Genomic DNA, 15,938 nt, shown 5'->3' with positions numbered 1-15,938 from the left:
CGCACGTGCCTGCCTGCACTTGGGCAGGGCCCCTCAGCCGCAGCACCCGAGTGGCAGGCTGTCATTAGCCTTGGCAGGCAGGCGTAACCCCTAATTAGGCCAGGGAGGAGCTGCCCAGCCCGCATTCCTGTGGGCAGGCCGCTAGGAGGCCAGGCAGGTTGGGGAGCAGCAGCAACAGATAGCTGTGGGGAGGGGGGCTTTGCTTGGGCCTTTGGGGTCAGGCCCAGGATGGCATTCCTTGCAAATGGGGGTGGGGTGGGGTGGAGAAACAGGACTCTCACACTCTTCTCCTGATAGGTGGATCAAAACAGCTCACCAGTTAGAGGCAGCCCAAGTGCAGCTTCACCCGGAGTTAGGCAGCCTTTCCACAGGCAGTTGACTCGGTCAGACACACCTTCTCTGACAATCCCTCTGCACAAGGCAGCCACAGTCCAGGCCCCCACTCCAGCACACTGGAAGGCAGACATGGCAGGGGCTGTGGGGAGGGCCCCTGGCATCCCTGCCCCCTGGGATGGCAAGGAAACATGGGCTTTACCCCACACTGCATGTCAGTCACCTGGGCTAAGCCTTCTAGGGCTGTGGAAAATTTTGCCCCAGGATTAATTGCTTGCTTCCCCCTGCTCTGTCGTCCCCTGCCACCCACCCCGACTTGGAGAGCTTGGCAACCTCCCTCCTTCCCAGCCACAGCATTCCTGTTCCTGCCTGACGGGTGCCCCCCTCCCCTCCCCGCCTCTCCAGCTCCCCCTCAGGTACTGGGGAAGGGGCCAGCCGGAAAGAAGGAGCTGGTCACAGCAGCCCGTTGAGCCTTGAGCGCCGTTGGTGTGTGTGGGAGGATTGGCGTCCCCCCCACAATGCCCCCTGCCCTCAAGACCATCCCTGACACATGCAGGAACTGCCCACCCAAAAGAGAACTCTGCTGCCACTCTTCTGGTTGAGGTGAGGCCAGCAGGGTGGCACACCTGAGCTGAGCCCTGCAGGTTGGACCGAGGTCTCCTCTCCGCCAAGGCTTCAGCAAAGCGCAGCTGCCAGCGGAAGAGGCATGCTCCCTTGTCCACCAGGAGGTATGCCGGCCCCCGAGCCCTGCTTGTGGGCGTTCCTGGCTAGGCATTCTCATTTGGATTGTTCTTAGTCTGGGCCAGTTTGACTGCCTGGTCATGAGAAATCGGGGCATGACGTTCCCTCCTCAAACCAACAATCATCTCCACAGCCTTGGAAATCAGGTTTCCACAAAAATTCAATTCAATTTCTTTGAATTGACTTCCTTGAGTCCCTGTGAGTGTAAGCTGCTCTGGGAGGCTAGTGCCCGTTTCTCCTCCTGTGCCCCTCCTAACATCTCCAGGCCACCCTCCTCAGAAACAGGAAGCCAGTCCTCCCTCCGGCTGATCCAGCAGGCGGGACCAGTGCTCCTGGGCTCTGGTAACATGGAACAGATCCCCATCCCATGAGGGGCACAAGGGATGAGTGTGAGTGGCTTGCCCCTTTGGGCTGGCCCCACTAAAACAGCAGGTGGGCATTTGCTAAGCTGAAGCTACTTCTTGGAATGCCCCTCCTCTGCCCATCCTTGCTGGGCACCATTCCTCTTGGTGCAGGGCCCTCAAGTTGAGACTGAACTTCCACCTGAGCAGCAGCAGTGGGGACCCGGCAGCCCCACAAGCAGGAGGCCCCTCCACGCAGCCCCACCTGTCTTGCCCACTTCTCCCCATCCAGTCTGCTATGGCAGGTCTCTTGGCAACTTTGGGGGGGGAAGGGGGGTCTGGCAGTGGCCCAGGTGCCTCCCTGGCCTGGAATTCTTTGCCTGAAGAGCAGAAGGGAGAGCTGTGCAGAAGGGAGGTGCACTGCTGAGGCCCACAGCTGGCAGACCCCTTTTCTTCCCTAGACCCCAGCGCCCTTCCCCAACCTGGTGATCCAGCCAGGTTCATGGGCAGATTCCGGGGGGGGGGGGGACAATCCAGCAGAGGCAGAGGGGTACTGCTGGCCCCAGCCCCCAGCCCTCTTTCCAGGGCTGCTCCGATCCCTGGGAGAAAGTGGAGGCGGCTGAAGGGTGAGCTTGCCTTGTCCAACCATGCCAGGGAGCGGCCCGGCAGCTTCACTTCAACAGTCCACTTCCTCCTGCTCAGGTGGGGTGGGGCAGTAGAGATCCCACCAGTTTGCCTTGGCAAGGAGAGCCCAGAAGACTGTGGGCTGCACTCTCCACCTCTCCCCGTCCCTGGCTTGGCCCTTTGTGTTGATACCAAGTGGGGGAAGGGCAAAGGGGGCTCCCCCCCACTACTCTGAGGGCCACTTTGGGATGGGGGGGTTCCACCAGGGGCATGCAGTTTGCCAAAGCCCCATGCCAGTAGAGCTGGGCCAGAGCAGCCCTTGGACTGGCTGGCATCTACCGGCCAGTTTGGTGACCGTGGCCCCATCACCTCTGAAGAAGTACTTTACGCATGCTCAGTTGCCCAGGGCTGAGCCAGATCCTGACAAGTCTGCAAGAACGGGGGAGTTCAGCGACTGGGCAAGTGAGGGGCTAATCCCCCTTCCGGGTTGCCAGCTCTAGCCAGGAGGCAAGGGTGCCCGGGGGTAATTCTAGGGGACGCTCGGCTGAGTCTATCTGATGAGCAAAAGTGCCCCAAACCGGGAGGGAGGGAGGCGGAAGCTTTCCAGCTGCTGGAGGGCCCTTCCTCGCCCCTTCCCATCGCTCTCCGCAGCAGCCCTACGATCCAGGGCGGGGGGCTCCCCCAACGGGCTCGCTCCTCCCCTCGTCTCGCCGGCGCCGATGCCCTCCCAACGCGAAGCGAGGCGCCCCGGAGTGCCGGCGGCGGATCGGGGCACTTACCGGCCCGGCTCCGCCGGGACTAGTAGGCCGGGACACCTCTAGCTCGCGGCGCGGCGGGCCTGCTGCGGTGCCCGCTCCATCGCCGGCTGCGGGAAGCGGTGGCGCCCGGTGGCTCGCTCCCGGCCAGGCTGGCCTCGGCTCTGCTGACTCGGGTTTCGGCGCTCGGCTCGCCGGAGCGGCGAAGGGCGGCGGGCCCGGATTGGCTGCGGAGCCCGGGAGGAGGAGCGCCAGCGCGGCCGCCCCTCGCCGGAGCCGGCGGCGCTCCCGCCCCCACCCCTACCCCCACCCCCGAGGTCCTGCTGGCAGCGCAGGGTCGCCGCGCGGGCGGGGCCGCTGGAACTCGCTGCCACGGGAGGGCCGGGGGACCGTGCCTCTCTGGCCACCCCGGTCCCTGCCGCAACCCCCACCCCGCCCTTGGGCCCAGGCCGGGCAGGGCAGAAGCCGCTGTGGCCGAGGCACCCGCTCGGTCTCCTGGCCGGGGAGCGCACCCCGCTGCTCCTCCGTGCCCGGGCGCTCCTCTTTCCTGCCCGCAAAACGGGCTTTCTGGAACGGCAGGCAGGCAGGCAGGTGGAACCGCGGTCCTTCCTCTCTTTCCTCCCGGCTGGGACTCCGGGTGGCTGTGGCCGTCCCTGCTAGAGCACCAAGGGGGGATCGCTGGATGAGTGGATGGAGCTGGCAAAGTCTTGCAGCGTTTCCCCTGCGAAGGCCCCGCGAAGCATTGGCCCTTGCCTGCCCCTTCCTAGAGCTGCCGGAGAGCGCCAGGCTGCAGGTCACCCGGCCGACTTCTGTGCTTACAGCGGGCCTAAAATTCGGGCCTCCCCGCTCCTATTCCGGCCCCTCAGGCCCCAGACCTGCCTGGCTTTTCATCCTTAGCCTGGCGCTTCCTTAGAGGCACGTGGGAAACTTTCGTAGCTTTTATTTTTTCCTTTAGTTTTATTTTCTATATAGCTTTTCTGTATTTTCTATTTTGTATTTTAGCTACACTTCGAAAACTAATAAAATTCTTATGCAAGAGGCAAGGGGGAAAAGGTGTCTACCCACAGCTCTGGACATGGGCTTTCCGTCTTCACCAGCATGGAGACAGTCCCATTGTCCTGGTAGGCAGCGGGCAGGGAGCCGGTGGCAGAAGGCCCCTCCGCCAGCTCCCTCTCCAAATGCTGCATCAGAGGGCAGACAACCAGGTTCTGCTTGGCAGGTTGGCGCCATTGGCGTTTCTGATCATGGCACATGGACTGGGGTGGCAGCTGTTGCAGGGAAACCGCAGCCAAATTCACGAAGGGTGCAGGAGAGGCCATGCTAGAATAGTCAGTCAAGGGGCCCTTTTGGCCATCGTGGAACAAGGAACTGGAATCTAGACAAGGGGAACCGCCCTTTCTGAGCTGCAGCCTGGCCAGCCTCATTCCCTCAGCTGGGAACAGTGAGGGGGGCTTTGGTCTCCCCTGGGGGAAGGTGAGCAACGGGCCATTCTTCACAGCTGTGGACCCATGCCTGCTGCCTTGTTGCTGGGGGTTGCTTGGAAAGCCTCTCCAGTAGGGCTGGGACACCCACTTGCTTGCCCCATAACCCCAGCATTTGTACTTTGGCCCCAAGGCTGCTCTCCCATTGCCAGGACATCTCGGAGCCTGAGCCCCGCTGCAAGCCAAGTTGGGCTCCCAAGCAAGCTCTCATGTGTGAGGAAGGCAGCTGCTTGGTTGGGATAAATCTGGGCCTCCTGGGCTACCTTGAGGCCCACTTCAGGCTCTCCCTCCTCAAAGACAACAGGCAGGTGGGAACCAGCTCAGAGGAGTAGGCTCGCTGCCCCCAATCCTCCCCAGACCTGGCCTGGGAGGGAGAGCCAGGCCCTTGTCCTATCCTGTCCTGTCCACAGTCTGGCCCAACTCAAAGGACACCCCGTCTCCTGCACGTGCACGGACAGGTGAGGGTGTCTGCACCACACCCAGGTCTCATGCCAGGATTCCCTGGCAGCCAGACGGGCATGCCATCTTTTTGAGGTGCTCCCGTCACCCCAAGAAAGAGGCTTGAAGGACCTGCTTGGCCTGTTCAGGCGGGGGAGGGAGGCAGCAGCTGGGCTGGGCTTACTATTTTGAGAGCTTCAGCCGGCTTCTCAAGTCGCTGCAGCTGCTCCGGAGGGCTGGGAGCAATCGAAACCACAGCCTTTGCCTTCCCCTCACCTGCCTCCTTCTGCTGCCTGATAGGAAAGTCATCAGAGCTGGGGGCTCCTCTGCCTGCCCACCCCCCAGCGTGGAAGGGTGTCCCTGCCAAGAAGATAGCACAGTGTCCACCGCACCTGGCCCTGGCCTGGGCCAGACCCTGCAATGGCAGCCTGGACCCGCATCCTACAGGAGCAGTTTACTACTCGGCGTCCTGAACTCTTAGCCCCCAGGCTCCCTAGTTTCAGCTCCCTGCAGAGAATGCCCAGGCCAGCGGCTGGCTTGATGGATTGCCCCTTCATCGTCCTTTCTGTCCCCTCTCCTGGGCCATGGGGGCAGCCTTCTTACAGGGGCCCAGCCACTGCCCACCTCCATGCACCCCAAAGAGGGGCCACCTTGGGGGTGTTGCAGAGTCCTTGCAGGAGGGGTGGCTGGTTGCTGGCGGGGCCGGTGAGAAAGATGTTGACCTGGAGCTTGTATATCATAGAACATGACATGGAAGCCATAAATGAGGAAGTGGGTGCTGCCGAGGGTAGATGGATGTGCAGGTCCCTCCTGGCTGTGCCTGGCTCCTATGACTGGGTGCAGCGTTGGCCAGCCGCCAATGCAGGGATGCCTGAAGGGGCATTTTCCCTCCAGCCCAGTGCCTCCCAGTCCTGGCCCTGGGCAGAGAGGGCTCTCTCCCACCCCCTGCTGGTCACTGGAGGGCTTTTAACAGGGATGCGGGCTGGAGCTCCCCTGCTGCAGTGGCTGCATTGCTGGGCTGTGGAAAGGGGCACCTAGTGATGCATGGGGCAGCTCTTTTCCAGGAGCATGGGGTGGGGGCAGTGGAGGGAGTCTGGAGCAGTGGCTTCATGCCAAGGAAGACTTGCAAGCACAGCCAAGTGCTGTTCTCCAAGGTGTATGTTTGAGGAGGGATCGGGAGGAAGAGGAGGCTGGCAGCACAAAGGCACTTGGGGGGAGCCCTTTCCAGAGGGGAGCTGGCACCTGGTGAGGGAGGAAAGCTCTGGGGAGGGAGCAGCAGGCACTTTCCGGCTCTCTCACCCACACTTCCAATAGACACTTCTTGCCTTCCAGGGCTCTGATCCCACTCTTTGATCCCAGCACCGGCCTTCTTGTCCTGGCGGGGAAGGTAAGTGCTGCTGGTGTCGTGGGGCTGCCTGGCAGCAGGCCTACCCAGCCCAGTGGAACTGGAGGGGCAAGAAAGGGGCCCAGCAAGCAGCAGCTCAGGCAGCCCTTGTCTTCCAGGGTGAGAAGGTGCTTTTCTGTTATGAGGTCCAGCCTGCCCAGCTGGCAGTGACCGAAGGTGAGTTTCCTTCCCAGGGTTGCTTGCCCAGGGCTCCAGGGGGAGGGGCACTCACCACACTCGCTCTGCTTGTGCTCAGTCAACCAGTGCCTACTGGAGACCCGGACTCAGGGAGTAGCGCAGCTGCCCAAGCTGGCCCTGGACGTCACGGCCTGCGAAGTGATGAAGGTTTTGCAGCTGAGTGACTCCGCCATTGTGCCCATCAGCTACTTGGTGCTCCGGAAGGTAAACCAGCAGCACTGGGGGACATGGGGGCCTCTGGCGCATGGCCTTCCAGGAAGACTTTGCTCACTCCACCCTGTCTTGCAGTCCACCCAGGAATTCCACAAAGACCTATTTTCAGACTGTCCTGGAAATGTCCCAGCAGTTTCTGCTCAGGGCTGGTGGGCCGGAGACAACACGCAGGTAAGGGCCACGGCAGGCGCAACCAGAGGGAAGGCCTGAGCTTCCCCAGCCAAGACCCTCCAGCTGGGGAGCCCAGCACTGCCCACAGCACCAGCCCCTCCAGACCCAAGGTGCCCCTCCAGCCTCCGTCTCTGCCCTGGACCCTGCAAGGCTCCTTGAGCAGAGGCACATCCCAGAACTGTGTGGCACCCAGCCACCATGGCCACCTCTCCCCCGCACTCTCCAGGGAAGGACTTCCTGCTTCTGGTCCGTGATGCGTTCTGGCCCGGCCCTGGCCAGGCTCTAATCCACGCTCTGCCCTGCAGCAGCACCCTCCCTGGCCTTGGCTACTCTGGCTGACAATAAATGTTTCCCATTTCTTGCTCCAGGTGGAGAGGGTGAGTCTTCATCCTGCCCACCGGCCCAGCCTGGGCTTCATCTCTGCCTGCCTGCCTTGCGTTCCCAAAGACAGTCGACACCCACCCTCCTCCCATACGGAGGCAGGGGATCAGGCTGAGGACCTGGACATAAGCGTGAGTGGCCGTGGCTGGCTGGGCTTGGTAGCTGTGCCCACTTTCCAGGGGGCACCTCTCTGGCTATTTGTGAACAGGGATGATCTGGGCCTGAGGCAGCTCACACTTGGCTTTGTACCTCCCCTCTGTGTGCCAGCCCCAGGCCCTCTTGCAACTGGCTGACCGAAAGGGTTTGCTCTCCACCAGGTGGGCAGCAGCCTGTCCTCTCCTACCAGCTCTCAGACATCCCCCTCCAGTGCTGCTCCGTCTCTCTCCGTCACCAGTGGCTTTTCCTCCAGCCCAAGCCAGCGGTCCCTGCAGAACATTCTGGGTGAGCGTCTGCTTTCCTCCAGATGTGGACCGGGGGCCCCGGAAGCTCCCTTGGCATCTGAGAGTGCCCATGTCCAGGTGCTGGCCATGCTGAACCCTCTCTGCCTAGCTGCAGCATAGATGCTACGGGGTATGAGAAAGATCCTTGGCAGCAACCCTTCCAGCTGCATTCCTCTGTGACTTTACTTTCAGGCCCAAGTTCTGCCTTCCGACACATCGAGGGCGTCGTCTTGCCCCGAAGCACCCACATCACCAACCTGCGAGGCTTGAGCCTCACCACGCCAGGGGAGTGCGATGGCTTTTGTGCTAACCGACATCGCATTGCCATCCCGCTGCTTTCTGCAGGTGGACAGGTGGCCATCTTGGAGGTAAAACACCATCCCCCCCACTTGGCGGTCAGGCTCAGTGGTTATGGGCAGGCCACGGACCACCATGGGGGTCTTCTTCTGTCTTGGTGAGCCGCAGATACACCCCGAGGGATAGGGTGGAACAGCCAGGGGCATCACACACACGCCTTCCTTCCCTGTCTCCTGCAGCTCTCCAGGCCAGGCCGACTGCCTGACACCCCCATGCCAACCATCCAGAATGGGGCACCTGTCTCAGATCTGTGCTGGGACCCCTTTGATGAGCAACGCCTGGCCATTGGTAGGGACCAGGGGTCTTGGGGTAGACCAGAGGCCTGTGCACCCTTCTGGTGTCACCTGAGCAGCACCACGGGGCTGCAGCTCTTGTCCACCCCACCCCATCGCTAGGCTCTGCAGCTCTCCCTTCCCTCTGTACAGCTGGAGAAGATGCCAAGATTCGCCTGTGGCGGGTTGAGCCAGCCGGGCTGGAGAAGCAGCTGCTGGAGCCAGAGGTCCTCTTGAGAGGTCAGAGTTTTACATCCTGCAGGGCCCTCCTCTCACTTCACGGACACTCCCCCCTTCTCCCTGTGTCTGGCCGAGGCGGGGTCGGCCTGGGGAAGCCTGGCGGGTACTCTGAACGCAGCCCTCTCCCCTTCGTCCTCCAGGCCACGCAGAGAAGGTCTACTCCATCAAGTTCCACCCTCTGGCCTCGGATGTCCTGGCCTCCTCCTCCTATGACAAGAGTGTCCGGATCTGGGACGTGCGCACGGGAAGGCAGGAGCTTGGCCTCCATGGCCACATGGACCAGGTAGAGAGCGCAACGGCCTCTCGGCCTTTAAACATTCCCCATTATTTCCGGAAGCACCCTGTGGAGCAGCCAGCAATGAAGCCACATCGTCCCACAGAGAAGAGGGAACGCAGCCTCGCAGCACCAGTCCTGGCAGATGCAGCACTGGATGGCAGGGGATGTAGTCCATTTGAGGCCTGGGGGCTGGAGGGTGCCCTCACATCCTGGACGTTGTAGCTGACCCAGCCTCCCAGAGACGTGCGCCTCCCTGGGCCTCGAGGATTGACCAGATGGTTGCTTTCAGATCTTCAGCCTGGCCTGGAGCCCCGATGGACGTTGCCTGGCCACTGTCAGCAAGGATGGCAAAGTGCGAGTTTATGAGCCTCGGCAGGCTGCCCAGCCCTTGCAGGTCAGAGTCATCAGGCTGGCTCTTCTGGAGGGCAGCGCCCATATTCGTCCCACATGGCCAGTCCCTGCAGGCCCCCAGTCCTGGTGGCAGGCCAATTGGGTAGCTGTGGCGTGTTCTCCTCCTGAAGCATCTCCCCACTTGCCCCCTAACAGGATGGCCCGGGGCCCAAGGGAGGCCGAGGTGCCCGTGTCGCCTGGGTCTGTGGAGGCAAATACTTGCTGGCATCTGGCTTCGACAGGTAAGGCCTCCCACCTCTCCTGTCTCCTGATCTGCCTGCAAGGAGAGGGCCGGCCTCATCTCTTTCATGCCCTTCCTCTCAGCCACAGTGAGCGCCAGCTCTCCCTGCATGTGGTGGAGGCCCTGGCGGCTGGGCCACTGGCCGCCATCAGCCTGGACGTCTCTCCCTCTACCCTCATCCCCTTCTACGATGTGGACACCAGCATGGCCTTCTTCACAGGCAAGGTGAGCACGGTGGGAACGAGGCTCAGGGGGCAAAGGGCTTGGGGATGCAGCCTGGGGGACCTGGGGAACTGCAGGCAATCTCACACCAGCCCTGCAGCATCCTCAGGGGGACAAAGGTTGCTGTTCTGTGTCTGGTCGGGCTGGGCATCTGGCGTGAGGAGTCCATGTCTCCCTCCAAGTGGCTCAGCTTCCCTCCATGCTGCTGCCTTGCTGCGTGCCCCCCGGCCGGGTTGAATCTTCCCGCGCCCCTTTTTGCCAGGTGTTACTGCGAGGCTCAGGCCATGCAGCCATGACCCCCAGCCCAGGCTCAGCATTCTCCCTTTCTCCCTTCCATGGGTTTAGGGAGACACGAGGGTCTTCATCTACGAGATCATCCCAGAGGCCCCGTTCTTCCTGGAGTGCAACAGCTTCCTGTCCGGTGACCCCCACAAGGTGAGGCAACTGCCAGGGCTGAGGGAGAAGCTGACCCAGAGAAAGAGGTGGTTGGGATGCTGAAAAGCCCTTTCACATTGGAGTCTTTGCTGGACTCCGCTTAATCTGAAGCCAAGATGGGTCCAGACCTTTGGTGGGGCTTTTGAACAGAACGGCAAAGGATGCAGAGGAGCAGCTCCCACCACCCCCAGCACCCATCGTTCAGCTGGCTTCTTCACTGGAATTGGCAGGCAGGGAGCATCACTCCCTGTTGCTGGCTGGGATGGAGCCGGGGGGAGGATGAACTCCTGTGGCTGCCTGTGGAATGGCACTGGGGAGGGGTGAGCCCGGAGCAACTCCTGGGGGCTGCCCTTCCCTCAGTCTCCCTGGCCTTGGGTCAGCGTTAGATACTTTGGGGCTGCCCTCTTGTGGCTGTCCCTGGCAAATCATCCAAGCAGGAGGGAAGGAAAGCCCGCTGTGCAAGACCTGGGTGGCCTTCTGGGGTGCTGGCTGGGGAGCTGTGCCTTGCCATGTGAGACCACTGGCGGAAGTCTCTCTCTCTCTGCCCCTCCCCTCTGCCGCCCTAGGGCTTCCACTTCTTGCCCAAGACGGAGTGTGATGTGCACGACGTCGAGATTGCCCGGGCCCTGCGCCTCCGGCAGACCTCCATTGAGCCTGTGGCCTTCCGGGTCCCCAGGGTCAAGGTAGAACATTAGGTGGCAGGCCCTTGGCCTTTGGAGCTGGTGGGGTGTGTGTGTGTGTGTGGTGTGTGTATTGAGACTGACTCAGGCCTTCTGCCCATGCTGCCAGGCAGCACTTGCAACTGACCAGCCTCGATTTGCCACTTGAACAAGGGAGTGTTCTTCACAAACTCAAAACGCCTCTCTGCTTTCCCAGATTATTTCTATGTCCATTTATTTGCCCCAGTCCCAAAACTGGACTGGGAGGGGCATGTGACCTTGGTGCAAATTGCCCATCCCTCCAGGGTCCTTTTATTTACAGACAGCCAGACCTGCCCATGGAAGGGCCCATCCTCATCTCCTGCAGCTGCTCAATCTTTTCTGGAGCTTCCTTAAGGAGAGGGGCCTTCATTTGAGGCCCCCAGTCTAATCCCTGGTCCCCACACTTCAGCAACAGATTGGGCACGGGAAGAGCCTTTCCTGTCTGAGAGGCTAAGCATTGCTGCTGAGGGTGGCTTCTGTTTCCAGCATCTCACCCAGTCACCTGTCATTTCCCCCCGCCCAGAAAGAATTCTTCCAGGATGACCTTTTCCCGGCCACACAGGTGTGGTGGGAACCTGCCCTGCCAGCCACAGCCTGGCTGAAAGGCACCAACAAGCCACACCAGACGCTCAGTCTGCAGCCCAAGGATATGACCCCAGGTAGGGAGGAGAGGCTAAGCGGGGAGGGGGCTCACCCAAGGGCCAGTGGCCCTGCACTCCTCCCGAGAAATGGCTGGCACAAGGCCCCTCCTGCTCCAGTGACCCCTGGGGGAGGTGCGGAGTGGGCAGGGCTACCGGGTGTCCTGGCGGCGGTGAGCAGAAGCAGATTGATATGCTCTGAAAGAGGCCTTTCAAGCCAGAGCATTGGAACTGGCCCTGGACGTGCTGCTGGGCTCGGCTCCCCACGTTTCTGGCCCTGCTAGCTGGGCTGAAGGAGCGGCAGTCCCAAGCAGCAGGAGGCCCCGGGCTTGATTGCTGTGAGAAAAGGGGCTTCTGCTGCTTCCCCCCTGCAGTGAGCCAAGCTCCCAAGGAGGCCCCCAGCCGGAAATATGTGCCGTCCTCCATCTACCTGGAAGAGAAGTCAGATGAGCAGAAGAAGGAGGAGGTGAGCTATGACCCCCTCTGTTCTCGCACTGGAGGAGAGGGTGAGGGTGAGGGTGAGGGTGAGGGTGAGGAGGGCCCCCCTAACCCCTTCTCTCTGCAGCTGCTCAGCGCCATGGTGGCCAAGCTGGGGAACCGGGATGACCCTCTCCCGCAGGACTCCTTTGAGGGCGTGGATGAAGAGGAGTGGGTAAGAGCAGGTGTGGGAGGGTTGCGCTCTTGCAGGGATGGGTGGTGGCAGCCACTGCCACCCTCCATGTCCCCAGAGGGACCCAGTGTGCGTGCACGCTCTCTCTCTCTCTAGCCGGGGTGGGGAGAGCAGCAGCCAGGAAACAGGAAGATTCCTGCCTCCTTTACTCTGGGGTGTGGAGTTGCTAAAACTTTACTCCTTTACTCTGGCTAGTGCTGTATGCCTGGGGGCAGGGTCTTTCACATTGGAGGGATGAGCTTTGTCCACTGCCCACAAGAGAGCTGCCAGCAGCACATGACTTCTTCCCCCCCCGCCCCCGGGGCAGGGAGGTTGCATCATCTCCTCCTGCCAACCATTTGCACAGTTCAGGTTTTGGAGGCCGCCCTGAGCAGCTGCCCCAACGTAGGTCAGCCTTGTCCATCTCTTCCTGCTCCACAGGACTAGTTGCAGACGCCAGAACAGGCTGATGCTGCCTCTCTGCCTGGAGCACCCTTGGCCCCCGGGATGGAAGGAAGCTGTGGATGTGGGCTGCAGGCTGCTTCCTTGGGGCCTGCTGGGGGCTGGATTCTCCCCCACTTGCTGCACCTCTCTGTTGCCACCTGGGGCAGGGGCTGCCCTCCTGCTTACAGTCCCCCCCCCCCCAGCAAGCCCTGCTTCCTGAGGGGGAGCTGATCTGGCAACAGCTTCTCCTCCAACCCAAAGGCCCTTGGAGGCATCCTTGGGGGGCACTTTGAGTCTGCCTTCACCAGCTCTCCCCTCCCCAGTCTGTGCCCAGCAACAGTCTTGCCATCCAGCTCTCAGGCTGCGCTGGGGCCCTTCTCGGCTTGCTGCTTTGCACCTGGTGGACCAGTTGTCTGGAAGGTGTTCCACGGATGGCCAGTTGGAAGCGTCACGTTGAGAGGAGCCTAAGGGGTAGAGAAACATGGTCTGGGTGGCTCGTTCCCTGCCCAGCATGTGCTTCAAGTGATTTCCGGACATGGCACCCTAGAGCGGGGATGCCCTGCTTGCCGGCCTTCTTCTCAGAATGAAACTAGTTTCTGCAGCTGATTCTGTCTTGCCGGGTGTAGCTCTAACATGAAAGATGATTCCTTCCCCCTGTTTGTCTCCTGTGTTTTATTCAAACTGGTCACACTTCCTGAAGACTCCTCTTGCACAGCTCCCCCAGACAGAGCACCACCCCAGCCAAAGGGATGCCGCCCCATTTGGGAATCTTCCAAGGAGCACTATCTGCTTTGACTCCCTCTTGGAGCATTAGATGCAAAATCTCACAGGCAGTCCTGCTATCGCTACTGAAGGAGGATCTGCCAGCCCATGGGGGTCAGGGGGGGCAGCAGGGGGTTACACCTGGACCTTTAACAGCTTACTACCCTTTGGTAGGGGAATCTTCCCTAATTCACTGACTTCATTTCTACCAGTTCTGCTGACCATAAAACTAGGGAAGCTGGGCCAGCGTCCGACAAGGGTATTGAGCCTCAAGGTTGCTTGATTCTCCCATTCAGACAAGTCCACGGCAGAAGAGTGCCTCTCTCCCCTCTGCAGCAGGTCTGAGCCCTGAGTCAGCAGGAACTAGAGGGACTTCTGCTCCGGAGCTCTTAACTGCTCCGGAGTTCTGGCAAAGGCTCCCACCGCAGGAACCCCCTTTGGGTGAAAATTCCCTCTGGATGTGGTCAAGGGCAGCTGCCTGGGTGAGGTGGGCCCAGCTCATGGCCCAATTCAAACACCGAAGGAGTCTGCTGCCTTGGCAGACGGGTATTCCAGACCCCTTGGCAAGAGGCGGGGAAAGGCCGCTGCGTTCAGCGGCTCCCCGGGGGCCAGCCTGCTTGGAGGTAAGTTTGTGCCCAGCACGTCCTCCTGCCCAGGTAGGGATGCTGGCAGCTGATCGGCCCCAGAGCTTCACGCGCAGCCGACCCAAAGCTTTCCAGGCTGCCAGGACGGCAGAAGGAGGCGAAGCTGGCCGCTCCGGTGCTACCGCCAGTCGTTGAGAAGTCGCCCGCTGCGCTCGCGGCGGCGGGGGCAGGATCTCCGGGGGGCAACCCAATCTCCGGACGCTCCAGGCGGCGCGGATCCTCAGCAGTACTCGAGGCTGCCGGTAGGATGGCCCTCGCATGCGTCGCCTCGCAGAGACGCTCCGCCCGGCGTTCCTCGATGGCTGCTTCCGGAGGCGAAGGAACAGTCCTTCCGGCCGCGCTCACCTCCGGGCGTCCTGGTCTCCGCGCGCCCGCGGCGGACATGGTGAGGGGGAAGGTGGGCGCGCGGGGCCGTGCTCGCGGGCGGGCCGGGCCGGGCCGGGCCGGGGCGGGGCGGGGTCCCGGGGCCGGGGCTGACCGCCGCTGTCCGCCTGCAGGCCAAGTACCTGGCGCAGATCATCCTGGTGGGCGCCCAGGTGGTGGGCCGCGCCTTCGCCCGCGCGCTGCGGCAGGAGTTCGCAGGTAAGCCGGGCCGGGGGGCGCGGGGCACGGGCTTTGCGGAGTCTCGGCAGCGGCGGGAGGCTAAGCCGCCTTCTCTCCGAGCAGCCAGCCAAGCGGCCGCGGGGACGCGCGGACGGACGGGCGCCCAGTCCGGGGCGGCCTCCAGCTTCTCCGGGATCAGCCTCCAGGAAGCGCAGCAGATCCTAAACATCTCCACGCTCAGCCCGGAGGAGATCCAGAAGGTGGGCCGCGCTCCTCGATTGCCCGGAGACCCGCCAGGACCCGGCCCGGTGCCCCCGCGAGACGGCCAGGGGATCGTGGCTGGCGCGGACGCGGGTTCGGGCCGGGCAGGCGGTCGGCGGGGCCGGGAAGGGAAATGATCCAGCCGGGCTGCCCTCCGCCCCCTGAAAGCGCTGCTCGCGCGAGTCGGGGCAGCCCTGTTCACCCGGCTTCGTCTCCTTTTTTTCGGTAGAACTACGAGCATTTATTTAAGGTGAATGACAAATCCGTGGGGGGCTCCTTTTACCTGCAGTCCAAGGTGAGTCCAACCTGCTCAGCACCTTTACGGGAGGGGAGAAAACGACCTCCTGGCTGTCCACTCTTGTGCGTTGTTGGGTTAGCTCTGTCGATGGTGGGGGCCTTCTTAGATGAAAGCCGACTCTCGGCTCCTGTCCTTCATTTTTATGGCATAGCCTTTTTAACTCTTCCGGGTTTACGTAGAGGGGCTGCAGCATGGCATCTGGGTTACTTCAGAGGGTTAGGGTGGGCATTTTTTGTGCCTGGAGTAGCTGCTAAAGTTTCCTGGGAATCTTCCTCCTTGCCCCACCTCCAGAGACACCTGAGCTTGCCCTGGGTTGTGCTGCCCTCTAGCGGCTGCCTGGTACCCCTTAGTGCCTGCAAGCGTGTGGGCTCTTCGCCACACGTGCCTCTGAATTCTCTCCTGAGTGCCAACCCTCTGCCCTGCAGGTGGTGAGAGCCAAGGAGCGGCTGGACGAAGAGCTGCAGATCCAGTCCCAGAGGGAACAAGACCCGGCACACAAGCCAGGCACGTAGCGCAGCCTTCCTCTTGCACTGGCCGCCCCTCTAAATTATAGCTAGCCAATAAATTGTCCTTGTGCAGCTGGTCTCGCATTGTCTTCAAAGAAAGGAGGTGCTGGGATGTGGGGGATTCCAGGTTCCCACACCAGCTCAGCTGCCTGTTTCTGTTGCTGAAGGGACAAGATGGCAAGATCTGGCTTGCCCTCTTCTTGCATGCAGCTCCCTGGCAAAGCAGCTTTGCTGGCTGCTCCCTCAAGCCCAGGGTAAAACATTCCACTGCTTGTTCTTCCTTGTGGTGAGAAGCCACCATAGCTGCTAGCCAACCTAAAAGCCTGAGAGCCAGGCAGCCTTTGGCAATAATGAGTGACATGCAGAACATCCCTGGTGGCACCTCAGTTAAGACTGAGAAAAGAATCCCCTCTGAAAGTGGGAAGTTGGGGCTGGCTCTTTAAGCATGCTGTGTTGTCTGGAGTGGGCCAAGAGCCTGACTGGCTGCTTATGCGGTCTTGTCTTGGTCTGATTGCCCACAACCCAGCTTGGCAGTTGTGGGCTTGCACATGACACTAA

General features: G+C 61.5%; 1 protein-coding gene across 5 annotated transcripts in view; it reads left to right on the top strand.

The window, feature by feature from the left end:
* Positions 1-15,449, top strand: part of LOC134505317 (mitochondrial import inner membrane translocase subunit TIM16-like) — a 39,001-nt gene extending 23,552 nt beyond the window's left edge. For 2 of the 5 annotated variants that reach the window (XM_063314971.1, XM_063314972.1), the window contains 19 exons: positions 6,046-6,100; positions 6,217-6,274; positions 6,354-6,499; positions 6,584-6,679; positions 7,048-7,191; positions 7,378-7,501; positions 7,693-7,868; positions 8,037-8,145; positions 8,283-8,369; positions 8,510-8,652; positions 8,936-9,040; positions 9,193-9,278; positions 9,361-9,502; positions 9,845-9,934; positions 10,501-10,617; positions 11,159-11,294; positions 11,648-11,739; positions 11,839-11,925; positions 12,364-12,835. In XM_063314971.1, coding sequence (XP_063171041.1) covers positions 6,046-6,100; positions 6,217-6,274; positions 6,354-6,499; positions 6,584-6,679; positions 7,048-7,191; positions 7,378-7,501; positions 7,693-7,868; positions 8,037-8,145; positions 8,283-8,369; positions 8,510-8,652; positions 8,936-9,040; positions 9,193-9,278; positions 9,361-9,502; positions 9,845-9,934; positions 10,501-10,617; positions 11,159-11,294; positions 11,648-11,739; positions 11,839-11,925; positions 12,364-12,369 — 1,999 coding nt within the window. In that variant the 3' untranslated portion in view covers positions 12,370-12,835. Of the gene's footprint in view, positions 1-6,045; positions 6,101-6,216; positions 6,275-6,353; positions 6,500-6,583; positions 6,680-7,047; positions 7,192-7,377; positions 7,502-7,692; positions 7,869-8,036; positions 8,146-8,282; positions 8,370-8,509; positions 8,653-8,935; positions 9,041-9,192; positions 9,279-9,360; positions 9,503-9,844; positions 9,935-10,500; positions 10,618-11,158; positions 11,295-11,647; positions 11,740-11,838; positions 11,926-12,363; positions 12,836-13,987; positions 14,158-14,269; positions 14,355-14,438; positions 14,576-14,805; positions 14,872-15,299 lie in introns of those variants that run through there. The other 3 variants (XM_063314976.1, XM_063314974.1, XM_063314975.1) reach the window with 3 other exon arrangements.
* The last annotated feature ends 489 nt before the right edge of the window (positions 15,450-15,938 follow it).

This window comes from Candoia aspera, chromosome 14, assembly GCF_035149785.1.
Source record: "Candoia aspera isolate rCanAsp1 chromosome 14, rCanAsp1.hap2, whole genome shotgun sequence".
Lineage (NCBI taxonomy): Eukaryota > Metazoa > Chordata > Lepidosauria > Squamata > Boidae > Candoia > Candoia aspera.
Note: the sequence above shows the minus strand (reverse complement) of the source record. Positions and strands in the feature narration are given on the sequence as shown.